Below are 25,590 nucleotides of genomic sequence, written 5' to 3'. Positions count from 1 at the left end.
TGATGGCAGGGAGGGCTGTTATCGTGTACCTCATCTTGATGTTGTTCAGTCTCTAGTACCTCACTGTCTACTGGCTGTTATCGTGTACCTCATCTTGATGTTGTTCAGTCTCTAGTACCTCACTGTCTACTGGCTGTTATCGTGTACCTCATCTTGATGTTGTTCAGTCTCTAGTACCTCACTGTCTACTGGCTGTTATCCTGTACCTCATCTTGATGTTGTTCGGTGTCTATACATGCTTCACTGTTTACTTCCATGTATTGTTGGTTTGCACACAGTCCCATCTATCTTGGTCGTGATGCTGCGCGTTAATAAGTTCCCTTTATCATTATTATAAACAACTAGCAAAGGCTAACCTGATCCAAGGGACAAAAGCCACATAAAAAAGGTAGCGCTTGTTATCTCCCATTTCTAAGTGTTTTGGCGGTTATGTTACCCGCGAAGTTGCTTTCTCAATACAGATATAAACAATTAAATCTATAAAAATAAGAAAAAACTGTTAGTTTTCAACTGTTTATTTTAATATGTCTGTTTTTGTTATCTTTAACAAGATGCACCTGATGTAACTTTTGCTACACAAATATATCACAAAGGAAAGTTAAAGCATGCACGAGGTGACTTTTTGTTCATTTAGTCTTCTAGTCTTTCCGTTTCCATATTTCTATTAAAAGAAGAAGTTATGTTTAAACCAGATACATTGATATATTTAATTCTAACTTTTTTTTTTTGTTTAGATATCAATTCGGTCATTAGCAATGATTGTGAAAGGGATGACCCACACTGACAACACCGGTTTTCGGTTGTAATATATACAAACACGCAAACACAGAGAGAGAGAGAGTAAAATGATAGAAACGTCAGACACATGCTCGAGTTAAAAAGACATTTCAATGTGTTCGCTAAATCTTTATCAGGAATCTTCTTCTTGTTCCTATTCGCCCCCAGTGGAGCAAAGGGCCGCAACCAACTTTATCAGAATCACAGCATAATTTGCCTGCGGGTGGGTGGGGCGGTGTGGGTAGACGAGGTGGAGCTAGCAGATAGTAGGATGCCGGTGACCGATCTGAGGAACCGCATGGACTAACACGTGACGAGGGAGGGGTAGCGACTGGGTTCATTCCACAGGATGGCAAACAAACAGTAGAACAATATTTCTCATTATATCCAAGAAATATTAATGAATCAAAAATTTATGATTTATACGCACCAATGGCATAGCCCTGTTCATGCGGCGAGAGGCTGATGTCCGGAAGGCAGGGTGGGTGGGTCGGCCTAGCTTTACCACTGGGCAAGAGCACCACCCTGGCTGGAAGGCAGGGTGGGTGGGTCGGCCTAGCTTTACCACTGGGCAAGAGCACCACCCTGGCTGGAAGGCAGGCAGGGTGGTGGGTCGGCTAGCTTTACCACTGGGCAAGAGCACACCACCCTGGCTGGAAGGCAGGGTGGGTGGGTCGGCCTAGCTTTACCACTGGGCTAAGAGCACCACCCTGGCTGGAAGGCAGGGTGGGTGGGTCGGCCTAGCTTTACCACTGGGCAAGAGCACCACCCTGGCTGGAAGGCAGGGTGGGTGGGTCGGCCTAGCTTTACCACTGGGCAAGAGCACCACCTGGCTGGAAGCAGGTGGGTGGGTCGGCCTAGCTTTACCACTGGGCAAGAGCACACCCTGGCTGGAAGGCAGGTGGGTGGGTCGGCCTAGCTTTACACTGGGCAAGAGCACCACCCTGGCTGGAAGGCAGGGTGGGTGGGTCGGCCTAGCTTTACCACTGGGCAAGAGCACCACCCTGGCTGGAAGGCAGGGTGGGTGGGTCGGCCTAGCTTTACCACTGGGCAAGAGCACCACCCTGGCTGGAAGGCAGGGTGGGTGGGTCGGCCTAGCTTTACCACTGGGCAAGAGCACCACCCTGGCTGGAAGGCAGGGTGGGTGGGTCGGCCTAGCTTTACCACTGGGCAAGAGCACCACCCTGGCTGGAAGGCAGGGTGGGTGGGTCGGCCTAGCTTTACCACTGGGCAAGAGCACACCCTGGCTGGAAGGCAGGGTGGGTGGGTCGGCCTAGCTTTACCACTGGGCAAGAGCACCACCCTGGCTGGAAGGCAGGGTGGGTGGGTCGGCCTAGCTTTACCACTGAGGCAAGAGCAGCACCCTGGCTGGAAGGCAGGGTGGGGGTGGGTCGGCCTAGCTTTACCACTGGGCAAGAGCACCACCCTGGCTGGAAGGCAGGGTGGGTGGGTCGGCCTAGCTTTACCACTGGGCAAGAGCACCACCCTGGCTGGAAGGCAGGGTGGGTGGGTCGGCCTAGCTTTACCACTGGGCAAGAGCACCACCCTGGCTGGAAGGCAGGGTGGGTGGGTCGGCCTAGCTTTACCACTGGGCAAGAGCACCACCCTGGCTGGAAGGCAGGGTGGGTGGGTCGGCCTAGCTTTACCACTGGGCAAGAGCACCACCCTGGCTGGAAGGCAGGGTGGGTGGGTCGGCCTAGCTTTACCACTGGGCAAGAGCACCACCCTGGCTGGAAGGCAGGGTGGGTGGTCGGCCTAGCTTTACCACTGGGCAAGAGCACCACCCTGGCTGGAAGGCAGGGTGGGTGGGTCGGCCTAGCTTTACCACTGGGCAAGAGCACCACCCTGGCTGGAAGGCAGGGTGGGTGGGTCGGCCTAGCTTTACCACTGGGCAAGAGCACCACCCTGGCTGGAAGGCAGGGTGGGTGGGTCGGCCTAGCTTTACCACTGGGCAAGAGCACCACCCTGGCTGGAAGGCAGGGTGGGTGGGTCGGCCTAGCTTTACCACTGGGCAAGAGCACCACCCTGGGCTGGAAGGCAGGGTGGGTGGGTCGGCTAGCTTTACCACTGGCAAGAGCACCACCCTGGCTGGAAGGCAGGGTGGGTGGTCGGCCTAGCTTTACCACTGGGCAAGAGCACACCCTGGCTGGAAGGCAGGGTGGGTGGGTCGGCCTAGCTTTACCACTGGGCAAGAGCACCACCCTGGCTGAAGCAGGGTGGGTGGGTCGGCCTAGCTTTACCACTGGGCAAGAGCACCACCCTGGCTGGAAGGCAGGGTGGGTGGGTCGGCCTAGCTTTACCACTGGGCAAGAGCACCACCCTGGCTGGAAGGCAGGGTGGGGGTCGGCCTAGCTTTACCACTGGGCAAGAGCACACCCTGGCTGAAGGCAGGGTGGGTGGTCGCCTAGCTTTACCACTGGGCAAAGAGCACCACTGGCTGGCCTGGCCTGGCTGCTGGCTGCTGGCTGCTGCTGCTGCTGCTGGCTGCTGGCTGCTGGGCTGCTGGCTGCTGGCTGCTGGCTGCTGGCTGCTGCTGGCTTGGCTGGCTGCTGCTGGCTGCTGGCTGCTGGCTGCTGGCTGCTGGCTGCTGGCTGCTGGGCTGCCTGGCTGCTGCTGGCTGCTGGCTGCTGGCTGCTGGCTGCTGGCTGCTGGCTGGCTGGGCTGCTGGCTGCTGGCTGCTGGCTGCTGGCTGCTGGCTGCTGGCTGCTGCTGCTGCTGGCTGCTGGCTGCTGCTGGCTGCTGGCTGCTGGGCTGCTGATGGCTGCTGGCTGTGGCTGCTGCTGATGGGCTGGTGCTGGCTGCTGGCTGCTGGCTGCTGGCTGCTGCTGCTGCTGCTGGCTGATGCTCTGCTGATGGCTGCTGGCTGCTGGCTGCTGGTGCTGCTGCTGCTGGCTGCTGCTGCTGGCTGTGGCTGCTGGCTGCTGGCTGATGGCTGATGGCTGATGGCTGCTGGCTGCTGCTGGCTGCTGGCTGCTGGCTGATGGCTGCTGGCTGCTGGCTGCTGGCTGATGGCTGATGGCTGCTGGCTGGCTGCTGGCTGCTGCTGAGGCTGATGCTGCTGATGGCTGCTGGCTGGCTGCTGGCTGATGGCTGCTGGCTGTTATGGCTGCTGGGCTGCTGTGGCTGCTGGCTGGCTGATGCTGGCTGCTGCTGCTGCTGGCTGCTGGCTGCTGGCTGATGGCTGCTGGCTGATGCTGCTGCTGCTGATGGCTGCTGGCTGCTGGCTGCTGGCTGCTGCTTGCTGGCTGCTGGCTGCGGCTGCTGGCTGCTGCTGGCTGATGGCTGCTGCTGGCTGCTGGCTGCTGGCTGCTGGCTGATGGCTGCTGGCTGATGGCTGCTGGCTGATGGCTGCTGGCTGCTGGCTGATGCTGCTGCTGATGGCTGCTGGCTGCTGGCTGCTGGCTGCTGGCTGGCTGCTGGCTGCTGGCTGCTGGCTGCTGGCTGCTGCTGCTGCTGCTGGCTGGCTGCTGGCTGCTGGCTGCTGGCTGCTGCTGCTGGCTGCTGGCTGCTGGCTGCTGGCTGCTGGCTGCTGGCTGCTGGCTGCTGGCTGCTGGCTGCTGGCTGCTGGCTGCTGGCTGCTGGCTGTGCTGCTGGCTGCTGGCTGCTGGCTGCTGGCTGCTGGCTGATGCTGCTGGGCTGGTGATGCTGGCTGCTGGCTGCTGGCTGCTGGCTGCTGGCTGCTGGCTGCTGGCTGCTGCTGCTGGCTGCTGGCTGCTGCTGCTGCTGGCTGCTGGCTGCTGGCTGCTGGCTGCTGGCTGCTGGCTGCTGGCTGGCTGCTGGCTGCTGGCTGACTGCTGCTGGCTGCTGGCTGGCTGGCTGCTGGCTGCTGGCTGCTGGCTGATGGCTGCTGGCTGCTGGCTGCTGCTGCTGGCTGCTGGCTGCTGGCTGCTGGCTGCTGGCTGCTGGCTGCTGGCTGCTGGCTGATGGCTGATGGCTGCTGGCTGCTGGCTGCTGGCTGCTGGCTGCTGGCTGCTGCTGGCTGCTGGCTGCTGGCTGATGGCTGCTGGCTGCTGGCTGATGGCTGATGGCTGCTGGCTGTGGCTGCTGGCTGATGGCTGATGGCTGCTGGCTGCTGCTGGCTGATGGCTGCTGCTGGCTGATGGCTGCTGGCTGCTGGCTGCTGGCTGATGGCTGGCTGCTGGCTGCTGGCTGATGGCTGCTGGCTGCTGCTGCTGGCTGCTGGCTGCTGGCTGCTGGCTGCTGGCTGATGGCTGCTGGCTGATGGCTGCTGGCTGCTGGCTGCTGGCTGATGGCTGCTGGCTGTGGCTGCCTGATGGCTGATGGCTGGCTGATGGCTGCTGGCTGCTGGCTGATGGCTGCTTGGCTGCTATGGCTGATGGCTGATGGTGCTGGTGCTGGCTGCTGGCTGCTGGCTGATGGCTGGCTGCTGCTGCTGCTGCTGGCTGCTGGCTGCTGGGCTGATGGCTGCTGGCTGCTGGCTGATGGCTGATGGCTGCTGGCTGATGGCTGATGGCTGCTGGGCTGCTGGCTGGCTTGGCTGATGGCTGGCTGATGGCTGCTGATGCTGCTGATGGGCTGATGGCTGATGCTGCTGCTGCTGGCTGATGGCTGATGTGCTGGCTGCTGGCTGGCTGATGGTGCTGGCTGCTGGCTGCTGGGCTGATGGCTGCTGGCTGCTGGCTGCTGGCTGGCTGCTGCTGGCTGCTGGCTGCTGGCTGATGGCTGATGGCTGCTGGCTGATGGCTGCTGCTGATGGGCTGGCTGATGGCTGATCTGGCTGATGGCTGGCTGCTGGCTGCTGGCTGATGTCTGGCTGGCTGCTGCTGCTGGCTGCTGGCTGATGGCTGCTGGCTGTGGCTGCTGGCTGCTGGCTGATGGCTGCTGGGCTGATGGCTGCTGGCTGATGGCTGCTGGCTGTGGGCTGCTTGGCTGCTGGCTGCTGGCTGATGCTGCTGGCTGATGGCTGCTGGCTGATGCTGCTGCTGGCTGCTGGCTGCTGCTTGCTGGCTGATGGCTGGCTGCTGGCTGCTGCTGGACTGCTGGCTGATGGCTGCTGGCTGCTGGCTGATGGCTGCATGGCTGCTGGCTGATGGCTGCTGCTGCTGTGCTGGCTGCTGGCTGATGGCTGCTGGCTGGCTGCTGGCTGCTGCTGCTGGCTGATGGGCTGTGCTGGCTGCTGCTGATGGCTGCTGCTGGGCTGCTGGCTGATGGCTGCTGCTGCTGGCTGCTGGCTGCTGCTGCTTGGCTGGTGCTGGCTGCTGGCTGATGGCTGGCTGCTGGCTGTGCTGGCTGATGGCTGCTGGCTGCTGGCTGCTGGCTGATGGGCTGCTGGCTGCTGGCTGTGGCTGGCTGGCTGCTGCTGCTGGCTGATGGCTGCTGGCTGATGGCTGCTGGCTGATGGCTGCTGGCTGATGGCTGCTGGCTGCTGGCTGATGGCTGCTGGCTGCTGGCTGATGGCTGCTGCTGCTGGCTGATGGCTTGCTGGCTGCTGTGCTGGCTGCTGGCTGATGGCTGCTGGCTGATGGCTGATGGCTGCTGGCTGATGCTGCTGCTGGCTGCTGGCTGATGCTGCTGCTGGCTGATGTGGCTGGCTGATGGCTGCTGGCTGATGGCTGATGGCTGCTGATGCTGCTGGCTGCTGATGCTGATGGCTGCTGGCTGATGCTGCTGGCTGATGGCTGCTGCTGGCTGCTGGCTGATGGCTGCTGGCTGCTGGCTGCTGGCTGCTGCTGCTGGCTATGCTGCTGCTGCTGGCTGTGGCTGATGCTGGCTGAGGTGCTGGCTGAATGGCTGCTGGCTGTGGCTGAATGCTGTGGTGATGGCTGCTGCTGCTGCTGCGCTATGGCTGCTGGCTGATGGCTGCTGTGGGCTGGCTGCTGGGCTGCTGCTGTGTGATGCTTGATGGCTGCTGGCTGACGCTGGCTGCTGGCTGCTGGCTGCTGCTGCTGGCTGGCTGATGGTGATGGCTGATGGCTGATGGCTGCTGCTGACTGGCTGATGGCTGTGGCTGCTGGCTGGCTGCTGGCTGATGGCTGCTGATGCTGCTGGCTGAAATGGCTGCTGTGATGCCTGTGGGCTGCTGGCTGATGGCTGATGGCTGATGTCTGATGCTGCTGGCTGATGGCTGCAATGGTGATGGCTGGTGCTGGCTGCTTGATGGCTGCTGGCTGATGGCTGATGGCTGATGCTGATGGCTGAGGCTGATGCTGATGCTGATGCTGATGGCTGATGGCTGATGGCTGATGCTGCTGGCTGATGGCTGATGGCTGGCTGTGATGGCTGATGGCTGATGGCTGGCTGATGGCTGATGGCTTGATGGCTTGATGGCTGATGGCTGATGGCTGATGGCTGATGGCTGATGGTGATGGTGATGGCTGATGGCTGATGGCTGATGGCTGGCTGATGGCTGATGCTGATGCTGATGGCTGATGGTGATGGCTGATGGCTGATGGCTGATGGGTGATGGCTGATGGCTGATGGCTGATGGCTGATGGCTGATGGCTGATGGTGATGGCTGATGGTGATGGCTGATGGCTGATGGCTGATGGCTGATGGCTGATGGCTGATGGCTGATGGCTGATGGCTGATGGCTGATGGCTGGCTGATGGCTGATGGTGATGGCTGATGGCTGCTGATGGCTGATGGCTGATGGCTGTGGCTGATGGCTGGCTGATGGCTGATGGCTGATGGCTGATGGCTGATGGCTGATGGCTGATGGCTGATGGCTGATGGCTGATGGCTGATGGCTGATGGCTGATGGCTGATGGCTGATTGGCTGATGGCTGATGGCTGATGGCTGATGGCTGATGGCTGATGGCTGTGGCTGCTGGCTGAGCTGATGGCTGATGGTGATGGCTGATGGCTGATGGCTGATGGCTGATGGCTGATGGCTGATGGCTGATGGCTGATGGCTGATGGTGATGGCTGATGGCTGATGGCTGATGGCTGATGGCTGATGGCTGATGGCTGATGGCTGATGGCTTGATGGCTGATGCTGATGGCTGATGGCTGATGGCTGATGGCTGATGGCTGATGGCTGATGGCTGATGGCTGATGGTGATGGCTGATGGCTGATGGCTGATGGCTGATGGCTGATGGCTGATGGCTGATGGCTGATGGCTGATGGCTGATGGCTGATGGCTGATGGCTGATGGCTGATGGCTGATGGCTGATGGCTGATGGCTGATGGCTGATCTGATGGCTGATGGCTGATGGCTGATGGCTGATGGCTGATGGCTGATGGCTGATGGCTGATGGCTGATGGCTGATGGCTGATGGCTGATGGCTGATGGCTGATGGCTGATGGACTGATGGCTGATGGCTGATGGCTGATGGCTGATGGCTGATGGCTGATGGCTGATGGCTGATGGTGATGGCTGATGGCTGATGGCTGATGGCTGATGGCTGATGGCTGATGGCTGATGGCTGATGGCTGATGATGCTGATGGCTGATGGCTGATGATGCTGATGGCTGATGGCTGATGGCTGATGGCTGATGGCTGATGGCTGATGGCTGATGGCTGATGGCTGATGGCTGATGGCTGATGGTTGGCTGATGGCTGATGGCTGATGGCTGATGGCTGATGGCTGATGGCTGATGGCTGATGGCTGATGGCTGATGGCTGATGGCTGATGGCTGATGGCTGATGGCTGATGGCTGATGGCTGATGGCTGATGGCTGATGGCTGATGGCTGATGGCTGATGGCTGATGGCTGATGGCTGATGGCTGATGGCTGATGGCTGATGGCTGATGGCTGATGGCTGATGGCTGATGGCTGATGGCTGATGGCTGATGGCTGATGGCTGATTGGCTGATGGCTGATGGTGATGGCTGATGGCTGATGGCTGATGGCTGATGGCTGATGGCTGATGGCTGATGGCTGATGGCTGATGGCTGATGGCTGATGGCTGATGGCTGATGGCTGATGGCTGATGGCTGATGGCTGATGGCTGATGGCTGATGGCTGATGGTGATGGCTGATGGCTGATGGCTGATGGCTGATGATGCTGATGGCTGATGGCTGATGGCTGATGGCTGATGGCTGATGGCTGAATGGCTGATGGCTGATGGCTGATGGCTGATGGCTGATGGCTGATGGCTGATGGCTGATGGCTGATGGCTGATGGCTGATGGCTGATGGCTGATGGCTGATGGGCTGATGGCTGATGGCTGATGGCTGATGGCTGATGGCTGATGGCTGATGGCTGATGCTGATGGCTGATGGCTGATGGCTGATGGCTGATGGCTGATGGCTGATGGCTGATGGCTGATGGCTGATGGCTGATGGCTGATGGCTGATGGCTGATGGCTGATGGCTGATGGCTGATGGCTGATGGTGATGGCTGATGGTGATGGCTGATGGCTGATGGCTGATGGTGATGGCTGATGGCTGATGGCTGATGCTGATGGCTGATGGCTGATGGCTGATGGCTGATGGCTGATGGCTGATGGCTGATGGCTGATGGCTGATGGCTGATGGCTGATGGCTGATGGCTGGATGGCTGATGGCTGATGGCTGATGGTGCTGATGGCTGATGGCTGATGGCTGATGGCCTGATGGCTGATGGCTGATGGCTGATGGCTGATGGCATGATGGCTGATGGCTGATGGCTGATGGCTGATGGCTGATGGCTGATGGCTGATGGCTGATGGCTGATGGCTGATGCTGATGGCTGATGGCTGATGGCTGATGGCTGATTGATGGCTGATGCTGATGGCTGATGGTGATGGCTGATGGCTGATGGCTGATGGCTGATGATGCTGATGTGATGGCTGATGGCATGGCTGATGGCTGATGGCTGATGCTGGCTGATGGCTGATGTGATGTGCTGATGGCTGATGGCTGATGGCTGATGGCTGATGGCTGATGGCTTGATGGCTGATGGCTGGCTGATGGCTGATGGCTGATGGCTGATGGCTGATGGCTGATGGCTGATGGCTGATGGCTGATGGCTGATGGCTGATGGCTGATGGCTGATGGCTGATGATGCTGATGGCTGATGCTGATGGCTGATGGCTGATGGCTGATGGCTGATGGCTGATGGCTGATGGCTGATGGCTGATGGCTGAGTGATGGCTGATGGCTGATGGCTGATGGTGATGGCTTGATGGTGATGGCTGATGCTGATGGCTGATGGCTGATGGCTGATGGCTGATGGCTGATGGCTGATGGCTGATGGCTGATGGCTGATGGCTGATGGCTGATGGCTGATGGCTGATGGCTGATGGCTGGCTGATGGCTGATGGCTTGATGGCTGATGGCTGATGGCTGATGGCTGATGGCTGATGGCTGATGCTGATGGCTGATGGCTGATGGCTGATGGCTGATGGCTGATGGCTGATGGCTGATGGCTGATGGCTGATGGCTGATTGATGGCTGATGGCTGATGGCTGATGGCTGATGGCTGATGATGGCTGAAATGGCTGATGGCTGATGGCTGATGGCTGATGCTGATGGTGATGGCGCTGATGGCTGATGGCTGATGGCTGATGGCTGATGGCTGATGGCTGAGCTGATGGCTGATGGCTGATGGCTGATGGCTGATGGTGATGGCTGATGGCTGATGGCTGATGGCTGATGGCTGATGGTGTGGCTGATGATGGCTGATGGCTGATGGCTGATGGCTGATGGTGATGCTGATGGCTGATGGCTGATGGCTGATGGCTGATGGCTGATGGCTGATGGCTGATGGTGATGGCTGATGCTGATGGCTGATGGCTGATGGCTGAATGGCTGATGGCTGATGCTGATGCTGATGGCTGATGGCTGATGGCTGATGCTGATGGCATGATGGCTGATGGCTGATGGCTGATGGCTGATGGCTGATGCTGATGGCTGATGGCTGATGCGCTGATGGCTGATGGCTGATGCTGATGGCTGGCTGATGATGGCTGATGATGGCTGATGGCTGATGATGCTGATGCGATGGCTGATGGCTGATGGCTGATGGCTGATAGGCTGGCTGATGGCTGATGGCTGATGATGTGATGGCTGATGGCTGATGGCTGATGGCTGATGGCTGATGGCTGATGGCTGATGGCTGATGGCTGATGGCTGATGGCTGATGGTGATGGCTGATGGCTGATGGCTGATGGCTGATGATGATGGCTGATGGCTGGTGATGGATGATGCTGATGGCTGATGGCTGATGGCTGATGGCTGATGGCTGATGGCTGATGGCTGATGGCTGATGGCTGATGGCTGATGGCTGATGGCTGATGGCTGATGGTGATGGCTGATGGCTGATGGCTGATGGCTGATGGCTGATGGCTGATGGCTGATGATGGCTGATGGCTGATGGTGATGGCTGATGCTGATGGCTGATGGCTGATGCTGGGCTGATGGCTGATGGCTGATGGCTGATGGCTGAATGTGATGGCTGATGGCTGATGGCTGATGGCTGATGGCTGTGGCTGATGGCTGATGGCTGATGGCTGATGGCTGATGGCTGATGGCTGAATGGCTGATGGCTGATGGCTGATGGCTGATGGCTGAATGGCTGATGGCTGATGGCTGATGGCTGATGGCTGATGGCTGATGGCTGATGGCTGGGCTGATGGCATGATGGCTGATGGCTGATGCGCTGATGGATGGCTGATGGTGATGGCTGATGCTGATAGCTGATGGCTGATGGCTGATGGCTGATGGCTGATGGCTGATGGCTGATGGCTGATGATGCTGATGCTGATGGCTGATGGCTGATGGCTGATGGCTGATGGCTGATGGCTGATGGCTGATGGCTGATGGTGATGGCTGTGGCTGTGATGGCTGAGGCTGATGGCTGATGCTGATGGCTGATGGCTGATGCTGATGGCTGATGGCTGATGGCTGATGGCTGATGGCTGAATGGCTGATGATGGCTGATGGCTGATGGGCTGATGGCTGATGCTGATGGCTGATGCTACTGCTGATGGCTGATGGGCTGATGGTGATGGCTGATGGCTGATGGCTGATGGCTGATGGCTGATGGCTGATGGCTGATGGCTTGATGGCTGATGGCTGATGGCTGATGGCTGATGGCTGATGGCTGATGGCTGATGGCTGATGGCTGATGGCTGATGGCTGATGGCTGATGCTGATGCTGATGGCTGATGGCTGATGGCTGATGGCTGGCTGATGGCTGATGGCTGATGGCTGATGGCTGATGGCTGATGGCTGATGGCTGATGGCGATGGCTGATGGCTGATGGCTGATGGCTGATGGCTGATGCTGTGGCTGATGGCTGATGGCTGATGGCTGATGGCTGATGGCTTGATTGGCTGATGGCTGATGCTGGCTGATGGCTGATGGCTGATGGCTGATGGCTGATGGCTGATGGCTTGCTGGGCTTGATGCTGATGGCTGATGGCTGATGGCTGATGCTGATGGCTGATGCGCTGATGGCTGATGGCTGATGGCTGATGCTGATGGCTGGCTGATGGCTGATGGCATGATGGCTGATGGCTGATGCTGATGGCTGATGGCTGATGGCTGAATGGCTGATGGCTGATGCTGATGGCTGATGGTGGCTGGTGATGCTGATGCTGATGGCTGATGGCTGATGGCTGATGGCTGATGGCTGATGGCTGATGGCTGGCTGATGGCTGATGGCTGATGGCTGATGGCTGATGGCTTGATGTGATGGCTGATGCGCTGAGGGCTGATGGCTGATGGCTGATGGCTGATGGCTGTGGCTGCTGATGGCTGATGAATGCTGATGGCTGATGGCTGATGGCTGATGGCTGATGGCTGATGATCTGATGGCTGATGGCTGATGGCTGATGCTGATGCTGATGGCTGATGGCTGATGGCTGATGGCTGATGATGGCTGATGGCTGAATGATGATGCTGATGGCTGATGGCTGATGGCTGATGGCTGATTGGCTGATTGGCTGATGGCTGATGGCTGATGGTGATGCTGATGATGATGGCTGATGGCTATGATGGCTGATGGTGGCTGATGGCTGATGGCTGATGGCTGGCTTGATGGCTGATGGCTGATGGCTTGATGGCTGATGGCTGATGGCTGATGGCTGATGGCTGATGGCTGATGGCTGATGGCTTGATGGCTGATGGCTGATGGCTGATGGCTGATTGGCTGATGGCTGATGGTGATGGTGATGGCTGATGGCTGATGCTGCTGATGGTGATGGCTGATGGCTGATGGCTGATGGCTGATGGCTGATGCTGATGGCTGGCTGATGGCTGATGGCTGATGGCTGATGGCTGATGGCTGATGGCTGATGGCTGATGGCTGATGCTGATGGCTGATGGCTGATGGCTGATGGCTGATGGCTGATGCTGATGGCTGATGGCTGATGGCTGATGGCTGATGGCTGATGGCTGATGCTGATGATAGGCTGATGGCTGATGCTGATGGCTGATGCTGATGGCTGGCTGATGGCTGATGGCTGAGGCTGATGGCTGATGGCTGATGGCTGATGGCTGATGGCTGATGGCTGATGGCTGATGGCTGATGCTGATGGCTGATGGCTGATGGCTGATGGCTGATGGCTGATGGCTGGCTGATGGCTGAGTGGCTGATGGCTGATGGCTGATGGCTGATGGCTGATGGCTGATGGCTGATGGTGATGGCTGATGGCTGATGCTGATGCTGATGGCTGATGGCTGATGGCTGATGGCTGATGGCTGATCGGCTGATGATGGCTGATGGCTGAGCTGATGCTGATGGCTGATGGCTGATGGCTGATGCTGATGCTGATGGCTGATGGCTGATGGCTGATGGCTGATGGCTGATGGCTGATGGCTGATGGGGCTGAGGTGATGGCTGATGGCTGATGCTGATGGCTGATGGCTGATGGCTGATGGCTGATGGCTGATGGCTGATGGGCTGATGGCTGATGGCTGATGGCTGATGGCTGATGGCTGATGGCTGATGGCTGATGGTGATGGCTGATGGCTGATGGCTGATGGCTGATGCTGATGGCTGATTGGCTGTATGTGCTGATGGCTGATGGCTGATGGCTGATGGCTGATGGCTGATGGCTGATGGCTGATATGGCTGATGGCTGATGGCTGATGGCTGATGCTGATGGCTGATGGCTGATGGCTGATGGCTGATGGCTGATTGGCTGATGGCTGATGGCTGATGGCTGATGGCTGATGGCTGATGGCTGATGGCTGATGGCTGATGGCTGATGGCTGATGGCTGATGGCTGATGGCTGATGGCTGATGGCTGATGGCTGTGTGATGGCTTGATGGCTGATGGCTGATGGCTGATGGCTGATGGCTGATGGCTGATGGCTGATGGCTGATGGCTGATGGCTGATGGCTGATGGCTGATTGGCTGATGGCTGATGGCTGATGGCTGATGGCTGATGGCTGATGGCTGATGGCTGATGGCTGATGGCTGATGGCTGATGCTGATGGCTGGCTGATGCTGATGGCTGATGGCTGATGGCTGATGGCTGATGGCTGATGGCTGATGGCTGATGGCTGATGGCTGATGGCTGATGGCTGATGGCTGATGGCTGATGGCTGATGCGATGGCTGATGGCTGATGGTGATGGCTGATGGCTGATGGCTGATGGCTGATGGCTGATGGCTGATGCTGATGGCTGATGGCTGATGGCTGATGGCTGATGGCTGATGGCTGATGGCTGATGGCTGAGCTGATGGCTTGATGGCTGATGGCTGATGGCTGATGGCTGATGGCTGATGGCTGATGGCTGATGGCTGATGGCTGATGGCTGATGGCTGATGGCTGATGGCTGATGGCTGATGGCTGATGGCTGATGGCTGATGGCTGATGGCTGATGGCTGATGGCTGATGGCTGATGGCTGATGGCTGATGGCTGATGGCTGATGGCTGATGGCTGATGGCTGATGGCTGATGGCTGATGCTGATGGCTGATGGCTGATGGCTGATGGCTGATGGCTGATGGCTGATGGCTGATGGCTGATGGCTGATGGCTGATGGCTGATGGCTGATGGCTGATGGCTGATGGCTGATGGCTGATGGCTGATGGCTGATGGCTGATGGCTGAATGGCTGATGGCTGATGGCTGATGGCTGATGGCTGATGGCTGATGGCTGATGGCTGATGGCTGATGGCTGATGGCTGATGGCTGATGGCTGATGGCTGATGGCTGATGGCTGATGGCTGATGGCTGATGGCTGATGGCTGATGGCTGATGGCTGATGGCTGATGGCTGATGGCTGATGGCTGATGGCTGATGGCTGATGGCTGATGGCTGATGGCTGATGGCTGATGGCTGATGGCTGATGGCTGATGGCTGATGGCTGATGGCTGATGGCTGATGGCTGATGGCTGATGGCTGATGGCTGATGGCTGATGGCTGATGGCTGATGGCTGATGGCTGATGGCTGATGGCTGATGGCTGATGGCTGATGGCTGATGGCTGATGGCTGATGGCTGATGGCTGATGGCTGATGGCTGATGGCTGATGGCTGATGGCTGATGCTGATGGCTGATGGCTGATGGCTGATGGCTGATGGCTGATGGCTGATGGCTGATGGCTGATGGCTGATGGCTGATGGCTGATGGCTGATGGCTGATGGCTGATGGCTGATGGCTGATGGCTGATGGCTGATGGCTGATGGCTGATGGCTGATGGCTGATGGCTGATGGCTGATGCTGATGGCTGATGGCTGATGGCTGATGGCTGATGGCTGATGGCTGATGGCTGATGGCTGATGGCTGATGGTGATGGCTGATGGCTGATGGCTGATGGCTGATGGCTGATGGCTGATGGCTGATGGCTGTGATGGCTGATGGCTGATGGCTGATGATGGCTGATGGCTGATGGGCTGATGGCTGATGGCTGATGGCTGATGGCTGATGGCTGATGGCTGATGGTGATGGCTGATGGCTGATGGCTGATGGCTGATGCTGATGGCTGATGGCTGATGGCTGATGGCTGATGGCTGATGGCTTGATGGCTGATGGCTGATGGCTGATGGCTGATGGCTGATGGCTGATGGCTGATGGCTGATGGCTGATGGCTGATGGCTGATGGCTGATGGCTGATGGCTGATGGCTGATGGCTGATGGCTGATGGCTGATGGCTGATGGCTGATGGCTGATGGCTGATGGCTGATGGCTGATGGCTGATGGCTGATGGCTGATGGCTGATGGCTGATGCTGATGGCTGATGGCTGATGGCTGATGGGCTGATGGCTTGATGGCTGATGGCTGATGGCTGATGGATGGCTGATGGCTGATGGCTGATGGCTGATTGGCTGAATGGCTGATGGCTGATGGCTGATGGCTGATGGCTGATGGCTGATGGCTGATGGCTGATGGCTGATGGCTGCTGATGGCTGATGGCTGATGGCTGATGCTGATGGCTGATGGCTGATGGCTGATGGCTGATGGCTGATGGCTGATGGCTGATGGCTGATGGCTGATGGCTGATGGCTGATGGCTGATGGCTGATGGCTGATGGCTGATGGCTGATGATGCTGATGGCTGATGGCTGATGGCTGATGGCTGATGGCTGATGGCTGATGGCTGATGGCTGATGGCTGATGGCTGATGGCTGATGGCTGATGGCTGATGCTGATGGCTGATGGCTGATGGCTGATGGCTGATGGCTGATGGCTGATGGCTGATGGCTGATGGCTGATGGCTGATGGCTGATGGCTGATGGCTGATGGCTGATGGCTGATGCTGATGGCTGATGGCTGATGGCTGATGGCTGATGGCTGATGGCTGATGGCTGATGGCTTGATGGCTGATGGCTGATGGCTGATGGCTGATGGCTGATGGCTGATGGCTGATGGCTGATGGCTGATGGCTGATGGCTGATGGCTTGATGGCTGATGATGCTGATGGCTGATGGCTGATGGCTGATGGCTGATGGCTGATGGCTGATGGCTGATGGCTGATGGCTGATGGCTGATTGGCTGATGGCTGAGGCTGATGGCTGATGGTGATGCTGATGGCTGATGCTGATGGCTGATGGCTGATGGCTGAATGATTGGCTGATGGCTATGGCTGATGGCTGATGGCTGATGGATGGCTGATGGCTGATGGCTGATGGCTGATGGCTGATGGCTGATGGCTGATGGCTGATGGCTGATGGCTGATGGCTGATGAATGGCTGATGGCTGATGGCTGATGATGCTGATGGCTGATGGCTGATGGCTGATGGCTGATGGCTGATGGCTGATGGCTGATGGCTGATGGCTGATGGCTGATGGCTGATGGCTGATGGCTGATGGCTGATGGCTGATGGCTGATGGCTGATGATGATGGCTTGATGGCTGGCTGATGGCTGATGGCTGATGGCTGATGGCTGATGGCTGATGGCTGATGGCTGATGGCTGATGGCTGATGGCTGGCTGATGGCTGATGGCTGATGGCTGATGGCTGATGGCTGATGGCTGATGGCTGATGGCTGATGGCTGATGGCTGATGGCTGATGGCTGGCTGATGGCTGATGCTGATGGCTGATGGCTGATGGCTGATGGCTGATGGCTGATGGCTGATGGCTGATGGCTGATGGCTGATGGCTGATGGCTGATGGCAATAATAACAACAACAAACAACCTTTACAACCAACAACAACATCTAATTAAGAATCTATCCTCAATTAATTAACTAACAGGAACCAATCAACAATCATCTTGACAATCAAGCAACTGCAACAACAACCACCATCAATAACAACTACAACAACTAGCAACTTCAACAGCAACCAAGCTCAACAACGAAAAGCAGCAACAACCAATTAACAACCACGGTCAACAAGCACCAACAAGCACCACCAATCAACATCATTTTCTATATTAATCATTAATCAACAACAATCATCAATAATCATCATCATCATCAATAATCATGATCAAATATGAACAACAATCATCACTCATCGACATCAATTATAATCAATCATCAATTATCAATCAATCAACAACAATTATCATCATAAATCATCATCTTTAATAACCATCATCAGTAATCATTCAACCATTAACAACAATCATCACTCATCAGCATCAATCATAATCAATCATCATCAACAACAACAGTTATCATCAATAACCATCATCTTCATCATCATCAATAATCATGATCAAACATGAACAACAATCACTCATCGACATCAATTATAATCAATCATCATCAACAACAATTATCATCATAAATCATCATCTTCAATAACCACCATCTTCATCATCATCAATAATCATCATCAAACATGAACAACAATCATCATTCATCGACATCAATTATAAATCATCATCATCAACAACAATTATCATCATAAATCATCATCTTCAATAACCATCATCCTCATCATCAACCACCAACAACAAAAATCGGCAACTATCAACAATTATCATCAACAACCATCAACAACATCAACAACTTAGAACAATTGACAACATTTGTGTACGTAGTCAAAGCTTCACCTTCTAATCCTATCTTTTCACCTTTTTTCTTACATGAGATCACATCAAATACTAGTGGGGGATCCATGTTGAACACAAAGATAGCAAATAATAATAAAATAAAATCACCCAAAATAATCTCACAAATACAGTCGGGATAGAAATGTAATGACAGCTTCAACACGTGCCTTCAAAATGATTCGCAAAATGAAAGGAGTAAAAATCCCTAAGTCAACTACAGTTGTAAACACTTGAAGGTGTAAGCCCTAGTTCAATCAAGACTAGTCAGGAAACAACTATACTCAATCATCAATCAAATCAGTGGGTGTACACACATCTCAAATCCAAAGGCAATATCTCTCTAGAGATGCAATAAACACATAAGCAATCCTAACTAGCAAACAAAGAGCAATCACAGTCTTGACATGTAATCATGTGAACACTACTCATCATCAAGATTTAAAGTTCAATATAGGTTTGAGGAACAGCCAAACATTTTTTTCCTCAAACCAATAAAATGGAGATAATCACACACTCAGACACTACCAAGCTTCTTCCAATAAACACCACACTCAGGGTTAAGGTGAAGGTAGCAGGGAAAGAAAGACAGAATACAGTAGAGACAGAGGCTAGGCCCTTACTAGACCTCTGGAGCTAGAGACGGAATAAAATGTTAAAATTAACCATAAACATCAACACAAAGACCACGTGACTCCTCAAAGGACAATTCTTCTACACAACAACTGTTGACAAGACAGACCCACAATCACGTTGGGGTCACCAATTGTCACGGACAATCACAGATAATGGCAGATAGATGATGGCAGATGATGGCAGATGATGGTAGATGGCATTTTTTTAAGCTGGTTCAGGTCAGATCACAATAACAAACCCTCTGCCCCAACACACGGTCAAACACCAAATAATTCTCGCACAGGCAACTCAGCTAACTTTACCATCTCGCTATTTTTAGCTCCACACCACAAATGTAAAGTTTCTTATATTTGTCCTTGCGTCTGTCTACTTGCTGACTAGAAGAATGGGATATCGTTATGGAACTATGTCTGATGACTAGTGGTCAAATTAAAAAATTGACAAATTGACAAATTGACAAATAAGAGTAAGTCGAAGATAATACTTACCATTCCCCTCATCTGCAGTCCCGATGTAGGACACTCTCAAGAACCTCAGCGCCAGGAATGCTCTTCTCCCACCCTGTCACTGCCAGGCAGGTGAGCTGTCACACTAGCAACTACACTGACACACCACTGCACATATCTCCATGGAAACACAAATGCTGGTAGGCACCTCCACACTCTTGGGTCTGGACATTGGTGGAAACGTCGACACGATGCTCCATTCCTCGACGACCCACAAGGGAAGAAACTCCAGGGCTGTCCGGATCGGTTCGAGCTACCCAGGCGTCCCTCGGTTGACAGTCACCCCCTGGGTAGGTCCGGTGTAGGAAGAAGGTTCTCAGGCCCTCCTGTAGTTAGGGCTTCGTTTCAGCGGGTCCTCCTTAACTGCTCCTCCACGTCAGTTCCTGCAACTTAATGACTAATGAGACTCTACCATTCACTGCTGCTATTAGTCTCCCTGAGTTAAACTCATCACGTGATTTCTTACTGAACGTTAAGATTTTTCTCATGAAACAATTTAACAATACTTTTGCTGTGAAATCAGAATTTAGAATTCAGGACAATATAAAAACATATTTGCTTACCTTGACTGGGCAAGGAACTAAATCACAGATTAAAAAATGTCTGTATTTTCTGTCTGTATTTACACCTGTACAGGTAGGACCAAGCGTCTCGGCGGCTGCGCTGGGAATGTCACACACTGTTCACTGAGCGAAAAACGTGGAGGTGAGCTGTCCTTACTAGTGTCACATGTCATCAGTGGTGCTCCTGCACGGGGTGTACGAATGAGACCTTTTATTCTTTTATTCTCTCGCGGTACACACACTCGCACACACTCACGAACTTCTGCGAAACTGTTAGTCTCTCACTGTTTTAAATAGTTTATTTTAATTTGTCTCAATTTTTGTTATCTTTATCGAGATGCATCCTGAGGAAACTTTTGTTTACAAGAAAATCACACTGGAAAAGGAAGCATGCACACGTTGACTTTTTCTGTTCATTTATTCCTCCTTTCCGTTTCCATTCTGACATTTCTCTGTTGAAAGATGAAGTTAGTTTACACCAGATACAGCGATGTCTTTAATTATAATGATTTATATCTTTGATATCGAGTCGATTATTAGCAGTGATAGTGTGTGGGATAACCGTTCACGTCAAGATAGGTATTTAGTTGTAACACACACACACAACAAAACGAATAAATAGACAGAAACGGGAGACAGACGGACGAGTTAACTAGACATTAAAAGATTTTCGTTTTGCTGAAATCTTTATGAGGATCCCACAGTATAATAATTTTCTTTCAGTGGAAAACAAAAGCGAAATCGGATTGGTTCACAAGTCCTTTATTTTGCAAGACATGAACTGTGATCTTGTGTCAAATAAAACTGATTTCGTCGAAAGATAAAAAGTTTTTTAAGCACGTTGTCATTCCACAATACAGTCTGTCTCTGGTTTATGTCTTGGTGGTTCTAGGCTCCAACTGAGCATGTTGACTATGTGCACAGACGCCACACTGAACAACACATTCAAACTGACAAAGGAGAAAATAATCAAAGGGACGTAATACAAATAAAAAAAAAAGGTTGCGCTTGTTATCTCCCATTCTTCAGTGTTTCGTTTGTTAACTGATCCGCACTGAAAAATTGTTTTCTCAAGATATATATATAATCAAGTCTTTAAAAGAAGATATAAGAAATCAATGTTTACTCCCTTACTGAAATTGTTTATTTTAATCTGTTTTTGTTTTCTTTAGCAAGATAACCCAACGCTACGGAGGCGGCGCTCAACAAATAAAAGAGATGAAGATACCCACAAATCTTTTTGCAAGACATGTAAAAAAATAAGGTTAAAACTCTGATGTTCATGCTTCAGCTAGGTCTTATGTCAATACTTGGAAGGCAGCCGAGCTGCATGAAATAAAAAAAAGTTTTTTTTCATAATTGCACCTATCAAGACAAAATTCAGTGATTACTGGACAAGAAGTCCATTGCTGCAGACATTTGCTTCCCGAAAAATGAGACTTGGTAGGTTTAACTATATTCTTGCAATGGTTCACCTCAAAGACAATTTCCTAGCAGCACCAGCTCCACCACCACAGGCTTCACGGACATTGTCATGACAACAGGGTGGGCTGCCAACAGATTTTATGAAAATGAAGATCGACAAGGACGAGTGTAGAACTGAGCAAACCCTGGATGCTTGGCACACCACGTGACACCACTCTACCCACTGTAACCAGCACTGAAACGAGCATGGTATCGTATGTAACACTGTAACAGGTTGACAAAGACAGTTCATGACCTCAGCTATAAGCTGGCATCTGTTGACCCCACCTGTGAGTGACGTCACTGTGGTCAGAAACTGAAGGCCATCCTGTCAGGTGTGAACGACCTACCTGGAGGTAACACTAGCCAGTAAGATTGTAAGGACAGTATACAACAGCAAATACAAGGCTGGTGTGTGGCCCATCATGCATCTGACGGGTTGCTTCCCTTGCCTCGTTCACTGGGTACAGACAAGGACAGAAATATGCCAACAGTCTTCCAGGTGGCATTCATTGCAGGACTTTGTCCTTTTCTACATACATACATCTTAAACACTTATTCTCCAGCTTTCCAAAGATTTCTCGAATTCCCTCCCCTTTAAAATAAATAAGTCAAACATTTTAATTAATTTGAAATATCAGTGAATCCTATGTAGAATATATTTGTACATCTATTTAAAGTTAAGGCCATCCTGTCATGTGCGAAAAGGAATATGTCAGTTAATAATTAATAGAAATAATTATTAATGTCAGTGGCAGAAATTTTCAACTGCTCAAGATTTTAATTAATGTAAAGTTTCACCTCGCCTTCCCCATGCCACGATGTGCAGTGAGCAGCGATGTCAGTGGGTGGAGGGATCCTGACACTGAGCATCCTCGCCTACAGAAACAACTCGAGCCCTAGACCGGAGCCGAACTCGACACCTTCCGGTCCTAAACTATGGCTTCTACATCATGAGACTGACAGCCACATCAGCACATTAACATTAAATGTTAATTACAGACAACAGCCACTTACAGGACAGGCTGACAGTGAATGTTGAGCTTAAAGAGCGGATGTGAGAGTTAATTATAATAATATTGCAAATTGTTCATGGCCTTGTAAAACAGGTTTTACTGTTAATGTATGCTGTTTATAGTTTTAGCAAGGAATTAAAACTTCATAAAATGACTAATCAGCTTTCAATCAAAATTAATTGTTTAGAATAGTCAATTATTTTATATTTGATAATGAGACAAGATAAAACTGTATTTATCCTACAGGGCAATCATAGGGCAGCTCGATATAAAAGCGCAAAACACACAACACTACCATCACCAAATGTGAAAGAAAGGATTGAGAATAAAAATAAGAGTTGGAATAGAGTTGTCTCCTGCTTTCCTTGTGTCACATACTATGCTGAATGCAAGTCTTAGTGACAATCCAGTGCCACACTAGCAATCGTATCCGAGGTCACCAATCTAGGGTTGACCTTTGAGAGATCGATGTTTGACCTACTGTGAACACCTTCCGCCTTGAGGTTAACCCTGAGCAGTCATACAGCAATTCACTTATTTCTCTCACAACAACAGAGAGTGGACATTGGCCATCGGGACAGGAACATCGTCAGAGCTAAGGTGTCTCCCTGCACCAAGCATAATCAAGCAGCTTGGTGTGCCAGTGCACATGTTTAACCGCAATGTTGTTTGCTTCCACACTGATGGTCCATCGTCAATATTCTTTGGAATATTGATAGTCGTCAATATTCTTCCATCGTCAATCTTGTTTGCTCTCACACTGATGGTCCATCGTCAATATTACTTGTAACATTGATAGTCCATCGTCAATATCGTTCGTTCTCACACTGATGGTCCATCGCACAGATTGTTGATGGGTTACAATCATATTTGTTAGTTAAAGGTCTGCTACCACAAAGTGTCACACAGGGAATTTTGACATGCATGTCATATGTAAAGACTGATGTTGTTTCAATTTTATAAACATAAATACATAGCTGTAATTGTGTTGAAAGACAACGCATTGCTTTCAAAATGATATTTAAAATTTTTTTATTTATTAACAAAATGAGAGATGAGAAACTTCAAGAATGTGTCTATCGCCAGACACGATCAGTGACAACAAATGTTGATCTGACAGGGAAGGACATACGGGTGAACGAACATACAGATACTATTCACACATTTCTCAGACAGGAGACAAAATACAGTATAAAATACTAAGCTAATTTACCTTTTGTAAACAAAAAACAAACTGAATAGAAATATTAGACCCTGCACAGTAAATATTTAAATTACAATAACACTTAAAAAAAACTTTTTCTACAAGAATTATTTCTAGGGTCTGCTCCTTGTCACAGGAAATAATCATCGCAGCCCTTCACAAGGACGACTCCTGCAATCCACGTCTGAGAATATCAATTATCTTCATGGTATCAAGAAAATGTGACAAAGTAGTGCAAGTAGTTGTTGTAGAAATGTAGATGTTCTTTGATTTTCGTGTTAAGCTTCTCTTAAGGATTTCTGCCATCGCTCTTATCATCGCTATTATCACTCTTATTATCACTGCAGTATATTTCTACCTGAGTGAGCTGAGGGAGGCTGTTTACAGAGATGTTGTGCCCACCATCCTGCTGCGACTACCGCATTCTTCGTGAAGCTGATGGAGGTCGACTTGCTTCACGCGGCTTCTGGACAGACAGCGACCAACATACTTTGTACACACTTTGCGAAACTCCCGAGAGAACACGAAGTAGAAGAGAACATTGATACTGGAGTTTATTTGCTTCAGAAGGTAGAAGCTGGACTCCAGAATGCCAGACAAGTGCGACTCCACACTGCCAGCGCCCCTATGACCAGCAGCCTCATTGAGGGCGATCAGCGAGTAGTAGTTAGTGGTGATCTCACCAACGGTGAAGGCCAGTAGACTAAACAGACTCATCAACACTATCGCCAGTGTCAGTCGTTTGGTGTCCCATGTCCGTGGTTGTTGTTGTTGTTGTACAGAGTACGATGTTGGTGACTCCGGCGAAAATGGCGAATGCAGTTTGTGTAGAAGAAGGACATTGCAGACGACCAGAGGAAGGACAGGGAGAGCCATTCCCATGCTGCTAAATGTGATGTAAACGATTATCCGGGTCTTGGAGTCCATCATCACGATTTTTACCAGCAAGATGATAACGGCGATGACGAGGCACCAGAGGAAGATGACCAGACAGGCGATGATGACATGGCGGCGGCTGAGGAGACTTCCGGTGTGGACGTGGACGGGTCTGTAGGCGGCCAGCCAGCGACTGACAGCGATGAGAAGTGTGGTGTGGACTGACACCAGGACTGCCAGGTACGACGAGACATCAAACATCTCAAACTGCACACTGACAGTCTTGTTGTCAGACAGAAGTATCACGGGGATGATTGTGACGAGGAAGACGATGTCCCACACGGCCAGGTACTTGAACAGGAAGATGGTGGTGCTGTAGGTCCGCTGGGTGTTCCACACCGCCAGTGACACCACGTTACCCACGATACCCAGCACGGACATGGGTATGCACCCGGCTCTCTCGATGTAGTATCGTGGCGGATAGAGCGAAGCAGGTCCATGGCCTCTGTCACTGGTAACAGTGTCCGCCATATTGGCAGCCGTTGAAATGCCGTTGATGTCAGCCGTTGAAATGTTCTCGGAGAGGAACGTCACTGTCGTCATGGTGTTCGTCACAGACAACTGTTTGCTGTTGAGGTGAGTGGAGTCTGACCACAGCATGACTACAAGTGTGTCAAGAAGACTCCAAGGCTGCTTCCTTTCACGGAATATTTCATCTCTCAGTGATTTCCTGGTAGACAGCATCTACTACAACACCGGAAGTTAGTCGCTTGTTATTATAATAATTAAGATTGTATTGCACGTGTAGTTATTATAATGAACATGACTCAGAGAATTATTATGTAAATAAGAGTCCACCATTGAGCCCGTTAAGGAAGTAGTCATTCATTTATTTCTAGACAAAACACACACACACACACACACACACACACACACACACACACACACACACACACACACACACACACACACACACACCACACACACACACACACACACACACACACACACACACACACATAAACACACACACACACACACACAAAAACACAACACACACACACAAACACACACACAAAAACACTGAGCAGCTACTGTAGCGCGTGTGTGAGTGAGCGCCCGTGCATGTAAGCATTCTAACATGTTTGCGTGTGTGTGTGTGTGTGTGTGTGTGTGTGTGTGTGTGTGTGTGTTGTGTGTGTGTGTG

At 52.5% G+C, this 25,590-nt stretch overlaps 1 protein-coding gene across 1 annotated transcript; it reads right to left on the bottom strand.

The window, feature by feature from the left end:
• Window positions 1-23,888: 23,888 nt before the first annotated feature.
• Window positions 23,889-24,986, bottom strand: LOC112561394. Its single transcript, XM_025233876.1, has one exon. The coding sequence runs from the start codon at window positions 24,984-24,986 to the stop codon at window positions 23,889-23,891; it is 1,098 nt and encodes a 365-aa protein (XP_025089661.1).
• Between the last annotated feature and the right edge of the window lie 604 nt (window positions 24,987-25,590).

This window comes from Pomacea canaliculata, linkage group LG4 (genome assembly GCF_003073045.1).
Source record: "Pomacea canaliculata isolate SZHN2017 linkage group LG4, ASM307304v1, whole genome shotgun sequence".
NCBI lineage: Eukaryota > Metazoa > Mollusca > Gastropoda > Architaenioglossa > Ampullariidae > Pomacea > Pomacea canaliculata.
The sequence above is the reverse complement of the archived record's forward strand: the minus strand, read 5'-3'. Positions and strand labels throughout refer to the sequence as shown.

Coding starts and splice junctions, on each gene's coding strand:
- LOC112561394 (XM_025233876.1), bottom strand. CDS start 24,986: ATGACGACAGTGACGTTCCTCTCCGAGAACATTTCAACGGCTGACATC.